Source organism: Adiantum capillus-veneris, chromosome 22 (genome assembly GCF_014529385.1).
Source record: "Adiantum capillus-veneris isolate H3 chromosome 22, ASM1452938v2, whole genome shotgun sequence".
Lineage (NCBI taxonomy): Eukaryota > Viridiplantae > Streptophyta > Polypodiopsida > Polypodiales > Pteridaceae > Adiantum > Adiantum capillus-veneris.
This window is the reverse complement of record NC_140952.1, coordinates 3,438,029-3,447,660: the sequence shown is the minus strand read 5'-3', so window position 1 is coordinate 3,447,660 and position 9,632 is coordinate 3,438,029. Positions and strand designations below refer to the sequence as shown.

General features: G+C 43.8%; 1 protein-coding gene across 1 annotated transcript in view; it reads left to right on the top strand.

Annotated features, from left to right (window-relative positions):
* Nucleotides 1-254: 254 nt before the first annotated feature.
* NFU1 (NFU domain protein 1) overlaps nucleotides 255-9,632 on the top strand; it is a 42,207-nt gene continuing 32,829 nt past the window's right edge. The window contains exons 1-2 of the mRNA XM_086496058.1: nucleotides 255-1,382; nucleotides 1,526-1,659. Of these exons, the coding sequence (XP_086352184.1) occupies nucleotides 311-1,382; nucleotides 1,526-1,659 (1,206 nt within the window). The 5' untranslated portion in view covers nucleotides 255-310. The remainder of the gene's footprint in view (nucleotides 1,383-1,525; nucleotides 1,660-9,632) is intronic.

Below are 9,632 nucleotides of genomic sequence, written 5' to 3'. Positions count from 1 at the left end.
TAACCACCTCACCCGCACGCACATGATGTATCTCTCCTTGTTCTTATGATTCTTGATTGTGACCCAACATGATATGCCCGGATTTAGAGAGTTTTGATGTGCTGCTACAATTGCACTGATTTTTGTGTGTGAACTTGTGAGCTGTGGATCCACCCCACATTTAATGTTGTGTGGATTTAGCCCTCCTAATAAGGGAAGCATGTTGATTGGTCGCACGAAGTATCGCATATCGCATATCGTCTCAAAACGAGGATAGATTGTATATGATATCTACGGAAATGCAACTTTCAAATGGCAAGCTCTTGAAAAGATGATGTCTAACATTTTCATCTTTCCGCTACAACAGCAGACGCCATCGCTCCCCACACATTTTCTCTCTGAGGCGGGGGGCTATGGAGACTTCAGCTATCATGCTTTAAGGCAGCAATGCAGCAGCTACGGCAGTCATGGGAACTGCAGCGTGGTAGTAAGATCATCCGTTTCAGAAAGAGAAGCATTGCAATCGCAATCTTCTGTGGTCTCTGACAAGAATGTACCTGAGGGTCACAAGGGCTTGCACGGTTTTCTGTATGGTGATGGGGATGCAGATGTCCACTCCTCAGACGCTTCCTGTCTCTCCGTCACTGATGATGGGACCTCTGTGGAAGCCCTTGATGAGTACCTTATTGCTCGTGATGGCTTAAAGTTTGCAGGTGTCTTTTCCCTCTACAACAATCAACATGCTTTGCAATATGTGGGTTTCTCCAGGAATGTCATTGTTTCTCTCAGATCCCATGTGCATAAGTTTGGTAGAGAGACATGTGCTTTTGTTAGGGTCAAGGCTTACTCAGATTCCGCTATGATCACACGAATTCGGCTTGAAGAAGAGAGGCAGAAATGGATTTCCATGTGCGAATCACCACCTCCCGGAAATTCTGTTGAGAAAGATCTATGGGAGGGTGGCATTGGGGCTGCTGTGATGTCAGAAACTGAGAAAATTGAGTATGAAGAAAAGAAGCTAAAGATGAGAAAAGCTATGGGGGAGAATTTGCGTGATGATGTTCAAGGAGAAGACGATGATGCAAAGACAAGGCGGCTGAAGCTTTTGCAAGCGGTTGAAGGAGATGATTGGAGTGGTGTCATAGATGGCCAAACCAGAGAGACTGTTAATGGAAAAGTCCTGCAAGCAGTGGAAGACAAAGCACCTCCAGTCAGCCCCTTTGAGAGAAATAATAAGGAAGGGTCCTCTGTAGCCAATGGGCTTTATTCAGCGGATACCTTTGAACTTTCAGTCGAGAATGTAGACATGGTCTTAAATGATGTCCGACCCTATCTTATTTCTGATGGTGGCAATGTGGAAGTTGTGTCTGTGGATAATGGGATTGTTTCTCTCCGGCTTCAAGGTATATAAATCTTCTTTGCTTCAGTGCATTACAATGTTTATTTTGACTGTGTGTTCATATGTAAGTATACATACCTTAGTCTCTATTTTTGCAGGTTGTTGTAGTGGTTGCAGAAGAATAATAACTTGTTTGCTTTGTTCCAGGTGCTTGTGGTACTTGTCCAAGCTCTACTGTCACCATGAAGATGGGGATTGAAAGGGTGTTGAAGGAGAAGTTTGCAGATTCTCTGAAGGATGTCGTGCAAGTGGACCAACAGCAAATTGGAGCAAGCATCCAGGTGTGCTCTTCACTGATTTGAGATTAAGAAGCTCGTTTCACCGTGATGGCATAGAGGTTCCTAAGCCGAGATGCTGCTCTTTAAAGTTGAATGATAAATATTATTAGATAAAGTTTTTTTCATTTAAAAAAGAGGAATGAGTAAAAGACACTTTTAATCTGCCAGGTATTATAATATTATTGACGAGTGTGGACCTTTGATTATTACTGGATACATTGGTAACTTTTAGGTGTGTTAGCCACATTAGCGTCGCTGGTGTCTTGCACTTCCATAGCTACATGTGCCATTTGTATATGGTGCTGATTGGAAAAATGCTGAAGGTGGCCTGCAAAGTCCATACTTTTCAAAAGAGAGGCTGCGGTGTTATTTGGCAATTAATGTAGACACCAGGCAGATACTCTGACGTGTCAAATATCCTAGGTGCAAGTGTTCTTTAAGGCTGGGTTCAGCTGAGGCAGAGGCAGAAGCAGAGGTAAGGAAAGGGGCGTACTACCTTGGTGGCGCTCTCTCACTCACTGAAAAGCAGGCTGCGAACTTCTGGACCCACCTCAAGATGCCCCCCCCCCCCCCCCCCTTTCCCCGGGTAATGTGAAGCTCCATCTGCTTTTGCAGCGCAAAACGTGGATCTCTGAGTTTGAACCTCAATTGGCAGCTCTCAGCTTTGCTACGCAATCAGTAGTGTTGGCTGCCTCCACCTCTTGTGAACGGTGAGGCTGCAGGCAGTCTTCGAGTCTAAGCAACCGCCGGGTTCGTCTGAACCCAGCCTAAGCATTCAATGTCGGTCTCTGAATGAGTGTTATAAGGGCCTGATGAGATGTGATTCTACTCGAGAAACTTGGAGGTTAAAAGGCCAAGGCTAGGCTGTTACAGGAAGAGTCTAAAAAAGGCTTTCAATAATAGAGAATGAAAGGCCCTTGGATAGCTCGTGATCCAAATCTTTTTAACATCACTATGTGTACTTCTTAACTTGAATTAAGCAATGCGAAAAAGAGAAACGAGGAGCCAAGGTTTGTTTATAGAGCCTAGGGAATTTTGATCGGCAATACTATGAGCCTGTTTGTAGGACTTGCATGCTAGATCACTTTTTGCTAGTCGTAACCCTCTTTGCATAAATGGTTCGTACATGGTGTTTGGTAGGTGTTGTTGCACTTCAGTGGGCATCGAACAACACTAGCAAGTAGATCGGGAAAGGATGAGTGAGCCATTTGGGAGACATGAGTTGATTTATAGGCCCAAACTATGTGGGCTGTAGGGATTAGGGAGAATTAGTGAAGAGCATTCATGGTTAAGACATGATAAAAGAAGTGATGCAAGCAATGATACAAAATAAAACTAGAAATTGGCTTGATAAGAATGTACAACAGGTGCTCTTATATAAAAGAGCTATCGATGATGTAAAGTAGCCTAAATAATCGAGATATTATTCTAGATAACATGCCACATAGGCTACTAAGCTAGATAACGTGCCACACAAGGTGATATGCCACACTAGTATCTATAGCTAAGAGATAGTGCATACATTATAGGTAGTAGTAGGTCAGGCAATGGACATACCCACCCAGGGAATGGACATACCCACTCAACGATCCTCCCCTTGGGATCTGATCAGGATGACATATCCACAGAGGTGAGGACAATACTAAATCCCCTCTAAGATGACAATAAAAAATTCCCTCTAAGATGACAAGCCTCCCCTTAAACAGGAGAAGGTAAAAAATTTCTTCAAAGTATATCTTCCTCATAGTAAACACAATTGGTGGTTCCTTCTTGTAGGGATTTTTCTTCCACTTCTTTTGCTATATGTGCTCCTCATTGTAGTTGCTCTCCGGCTTTTGATGTTGTTGCCGCCATTGGAACTTGTCCATACTTGTCTTTGATTGCTCCACCGTTGGTCTGCTTTGTGTTCTCCTTCTTTCAAGGATTTCGGCATACAAAACAATAATATAGAACTAATTCATGACAGAGATTTGCTTGCACTGCGCGATTGATACATCTCATTGATGCATGACGAGGACACGTAGCTGGAGATCGATGCTGAGATGATGAGCTTCATCAACAGCTTATGCCCATTTTTTGTGCGCCTAGTGACACTAAGATAGGAGGCTTCCAAGTTTCATTTGACTTGGTGGCAGAACTACGGGATCCGCAGGTAAATACTAAACCCTAAACCGTTTATCACTTTGAGAGCTTTCAACTTTGTGGTTTGCTATTTGTTTAGTATGCAATTTCACAAGCATTGTGATTTCCCAATTGAAAGATTGCTCTGCGGGTGCTTGTGAGGGCAATTGGAGTGCTTACTCATTGATCCACACCAAAATACGCAATTGACTGAGCACTGCATAGTTAGAGAGATTGGTTTAGTTTAGAGCCAACATGAAGCTTGTGCGAGTCTACCACGCTTTGGGAACACCAAAGAAAATGATTTGTGATTCTGTTCATTGTTAACTCTTTGATTTCACTATAGGATCAAACTCTTTGTAACACAAGTTTGGTTAGGTAGATCCCATAGAGGTGAACACCAAAGCAAGTAATTTGTGATTTTGTTCATTGTTAACTCTTTGATTTCACTATAGGATCGAACTCTTTGTAACACAAGTTTGGTTAGGTAGATCCCATAGAGGTGAAGATGGTGCTTGATCCAACTACTGAGGACATCGAGTAGCAGATGAGAGATGAGCAAGAGGAGATTCTTCGTCTCCTTCATAGAGAGTTTGTAACAGACTTGGACACTCCAAGTCAAGAATCTATCACGACAGCACCAAATAACCACTTCAAAACAGTTCACAGTTTACTATTTTATTTGACACTGGTTAGGGGAGTTCCGTGCCTAGAGATATTGGCCCCAAAGACTGGTGCCCCTTTTAGTATTTCTTTTTATATTAAGCTGAGTTCAAAGTACAAGAGTGCGGGCAGGCGTCACACTCAGACTCTGCGTCTAGATGCTCTGAGTTGTGAGAGGCCTGCTCACATATTTAAAGTTACAAGGGTTGCTAAAAGTAGAGCGCCAAAAGCTGAAATCAAAAGCTTTAAGTAAAAGCTTTGAAAATAAAGCAAAAGTTCTTCCTCTCTCTTTCTTTTAATAAATAAAACAGAGAGGCTTTCTATTTCTCTCTCTTGCTAAAATAATAGGTTCATCTAAGACATACTGGTGCAGCCTTTATTATATTCAATACTGCGTGGGATACCTCCTCTGACCCCATCCTCAAGTTCCACTGCTATGCTAGGACTCATCTCTAGTAAAAAGTGGATGAAAGATCCGAACTCACAACGTGAGCATGAACGTCTAAATTAACTCCCCTAGCCAACCCAACCTCCAGTGGTTGCTGCTGTCTCAAGCGATTCACAAAGTGAAAAAAAAAAGATTTTACCTGCTATGCGCCCATAGCCCCCAGCGGTCGCCCTCGCATCTCTCTCTCTCTCTCTCTCTCTCTCTCTCTCTCTCTCTCTCTCTCTCTCTGCGCGCTGCAGTCGGCACCCCTAGTCTGCCCTTTTTCCGCCCGCATTTGCCAAGATTCGCCACGACTTCCTTTTTCCTTAATCGTGGGCACATACTCTCTCTCTTGCTAAAATAAAGCAAAGAGGGTTCTCTCTCTCTTTCTCAGCAATTTGCGTTGAAAAAGCAACGCCAAAAAAAGCTGCCCAATTTTTCGTAAATCACGTTGATGTCCGTACAGCAAGCCACGTGTCAGCCCGCCACATCAGCAAATCAGGGTTAGGGTTAGGGTTAGGATATAATTAGGGTTTTTGAATTTAGGGTTAGGGTTTGAGCAGAATTAGGGTTTTTGATTTTAGGGTTAGGGTTTCAGCAAAATTATGGTTACTGGTTTTAGGTTAGGGTTTTCAACAGAATTAGGGTTTTTGATTTTAGGGTTAGGGTTTCCTGCAGAGCGAGTAGCCACGTCATCACTTTGTGACATACCTCCCTCTTGAAAGCATTGTAATTGCCCTCGATTACGCCTGCAAAACAGACAGAGGCCATAAACCGTCTTTGCAGACACTGACTGTTAGTACCTACATACTAGGAACATACATCTAGCACATGTACCAATCGACAGTCACATCGCACAACATCACAGGACATGACTCGACATCACAGGACATCACATGACATTCAACATTCATTCGGATCTTAGACCATGATTTATCAGCAATGTAGCTAGCAATCGCATCTAGATCTAGTCGGGACCTTATCGATGCCCAATTGACTAACCCCTATTGCAACCATGTCTATTCGAGATCAATTAGACCAAAATGCTGCAGTCATTTCGTCTATCATTTCCTGCACTTACAAACAAGTCAAGAACAAATCAATTTCATATTCCGGAATTCCATTTCACAAAGTCATCCAGCAAAATACTGTCAGCTCTGTGTATCCCTAAAGCTCAAAGAGACATCAGCGACTCTAGTATTCAAAAATCGAGGCATCTGTTGACAAAGGAGCGGAGTAACTCCCCTCTTGTGCAAACCCACTGCTCCAGATCTCCGGCCAAGCTGAATTTTGGGTTCCATTTGGAATAGACTATGCTAAACCAAAAGCTTCAAGGTAAAGATTCTCATTCTGAGGAATATCTGCTAGGTCTTCCTCCTCCATTCGCTTCACATCCAATGCGAAGTAGGTCTTGAATTTAACCAAGAACCGTTAGTTCGCTTTACCTTCTTTCTTTCTTTTCGTGCCAATTTCTGTTTTGGAAGGAGTATCTGCTCGTTTTTGTCCAATTCGGGTTGTTCATCAACAGGCACATCGCCTTCAAAAGGCTTCAAGAGACTCACATGAAAAACATCGTGAATCCTCCAAGTATTCTGGCATTTTCAGGCCAAAGGAGATATCATTTATCTTTTCGGAAAATTTGGATAGGTCCAAACTATCTCATGCTAAGCTTTCAAAGAAGCCGCTCCTTTCCCTTTTTTTTCTTTCTCGAGAGTGCCTTCCCATAATGTAAGAACACCCAATCATTCTCCTTCAATTTCAAATCGCGACAATGACGATCTACTGCCCTTTTTTGTCTTTCCCGAAATTTCTGCGAAGCCTTCCGGACCAAGTCCCTTGTGAACAGGTCGACTTCAAAGAAAAATTTTATCTTTCGTGCAAAGGAAGGATGGAACCTTCGTAGCAAATTCAAGAATCTCAAATGGCACCTTCCTCGTCGAAGAGCGTATCGTGCAAATTCCACCAAAGGTAGATACTTTTCCCATTGAGTCTTCTAATTCGAGATATAAGACTTCAATAAATCCAAAACCACTGAATTGGCAATCTCTGATTGCTTGTCAGTCTGCGGGTGGAATGATGACGAGAACTGCAACCACGTGCTTGTGTTCTCCCAAATAGCCGTCCAAAACAAACTCGTGAACCTTGGGTCCTGTCGAAGACAATCGTCTCAGGCATGCCATGTAATCTGAAGACCTGGGCAATAAACATTCGTGCCCACGCTGTGTTCTCGGGAGATGAAATCCATTGCAATATTTTCCCAAGGCGGGTGGGGATGGGTAAAAAGGCTGTAACATTCCTTGTGCTTTATGCTTGTCAAACTTGACCTTCTGGCATACCAAGCAGCTGCGCACAAACTCGTCCACATTCTTCTTGAGTCTCGGCCAAAAGACGTATCTCTCTACCCCTTTCAAGGTGGTAGCAATGCCGCGGTGACCCGTAAAAGGCGGACAGTGGCATTCGGTTAGAACCTTTTCCCTCAACGGTTGTGTAACGCACGTAGCCATCCCGAATGGAATAGTCCGCTACTATCTCCCCTTTCTGTATTCAATTGAATACATCTGCAAAATCTGTTCTGTGGCGTACTGACCAACCATATTCTCGAAGTTCCTATGATGTATCGCGGAAATAGCCAGAACCAATGGCTTTCGGGACAAAGTATTTGCCACCAATTTCTTCTGTCCCTGCACATGGACAATCCGGAAGTAAAGTGTGACAAGACGTTTGCCCATCGCAACTGCTTTTTCGACAGCTGCTTCCGTGACAAGAAGTAGCGTAAACTCCCATCATCTGTGAAAACCGTAAAATCGACTCCGAGTAGGTAATGTTGCCACTGAATAAGAGCATGGATAGCCGCCAAAAGCTCTTTTTCACAAATCTGTGATGTCAATTTCCGGCCTTGAAAACAATCGGCTCTCATAGGCAATGACATTGGCCTTCTTGCATTGAGACCGCATCTAGACTACGACCACAAGTATCACAATATACTTCAAACGACTTCTGCAAGTCCGACAAAGTCAAAACTGGTCCCGTAGTCAATTTCTCTTTCAAAGTCTGAAAGGCAGTCACCTCTGTGGGTCCCCACGAGAAAGAGACTCCTCTCTGTGTCAAGATATGCAAAGGGGAAGCAACCTCTGCAAACTTCTAATGAACCGCCTGTAGTACGAACACAATCCCAAGAAGCTTCTAACTTCATGGACATTCTTCAAATCGGGCCAATCACGATAGTCTCTAATTGGCCGGATCCATTTGCACTCCTGCTGCTGACACAATGTGTCCCAAAAAGTGTATCTCTGGTAGAAAAAAATTCACTTTTGTTCGCATTAATCACTAACTTGTGATATCGTAATGCCTGAAAGACTCGAAGCAGATAATCTCTATATTCTGCCTCATTCTTGGAGAAAACAATAATATCGTCAAAGAAAGTGCCAACAAATAGCATGTACTCTCGAAAAATCTTGTCCATCATCCGGTTAAATGTTGTAGGAGCATTGGTTAGGCCAAAAGGCATCACCAAAAACTCAAACTACCAAAAGTCGTCCGAAAGGCTGTCTTCTAGACGTCTCCCGGCGCGATTCGGATATGATGATATCCACTCTTCAAATCAATCCTGCTAAAACACGAGGATCTCTGTAATCTGTTGAGTATATCATCGTTTCTAGGAATCGGAAATCTGTTCTTGATGGTGATTTTGTCGAGAGCTCTATAATCGATGCACATTCTTCGAGATCCGTCTTTCTTCAAAACCGACAACACTGGAAAGCAATACGGTGAAGTACTAGGCTGGACAAGACCATTTTCCAAGAGGTCTTTCACTTGGTTCATAATCTCTTTGTTCTGGGCTCGGCTTACATGGTAAGGTGTCACCAGCGTGTGACTACTATCTATCCTTTTTGTTGATTTCTTTCTTATTATCTATTTACTTTCACTTTTTGGAAACACCCCTCGGGAAATCTAACTGCCCTGCATTGCATAGCTAGTGTGGAACTGTCCAGAGGGAGTCCAGGCCTGAGGGCAAGAGAGCACTAAGGTTGGACAAGGACTATGGTTAGCCAAGTGGGGTCATTGACTAGCCAAAGTGGAATCCTTTGCTACAGAGGCTACATTTCAGTTTTGGATGTGGCCGTAGTGTACAAAGAGGGTCGGATGACCTAGAAAGATATAATGGCAGCATCTCCTAAAATTTAGGGAACTGCTATTTTGGGACCTGAAAATGTGTTGGCGTCATTACCTCCGGAATGATAAAGGGAACATTTTCTTACTCTGCCGTGAAGTCAACTGGGCAACCGGTTGGGATATTTTTAGGCGGCAACCCCGAAACGGGAAAATGCTTGTAAATGTGCCAAGTGGCACATTCTGGTGCAGTTTCCAATGCAAGAAGGAGTTGGCGCTGAATTTGAAGGGAAGAAGGGCTCATTTGCTGATTTTGTCACAGGTTAAGAGCTATGGAGTGCTTGCTTTCCCTCTTATGCACAGTGCGGTGCCAGGAGTGATGCCCTGCACGCTACGCACTGCCCTCTCTCTCCCCTTTGGCAGTATGTTATGCCCCTCTAGTGGGCTCTTCATTTGACCAATGTACAGTTGTGTGGGTTCATGCGCGATTGCCGAGGCAAGAGCCTCTTGCACAGGTACTGGATTAGCTAGCAGCTAATCCCCCCGCAGGTACAGGTGAATTCGGAGAGGTTTCACGCCAGAAATCTCGTCCGATTCAAAGGGCAAGTAGCCCTACAGGTGCGGGAGCTCGAGGACTTGCTAGGGATGCGACCGG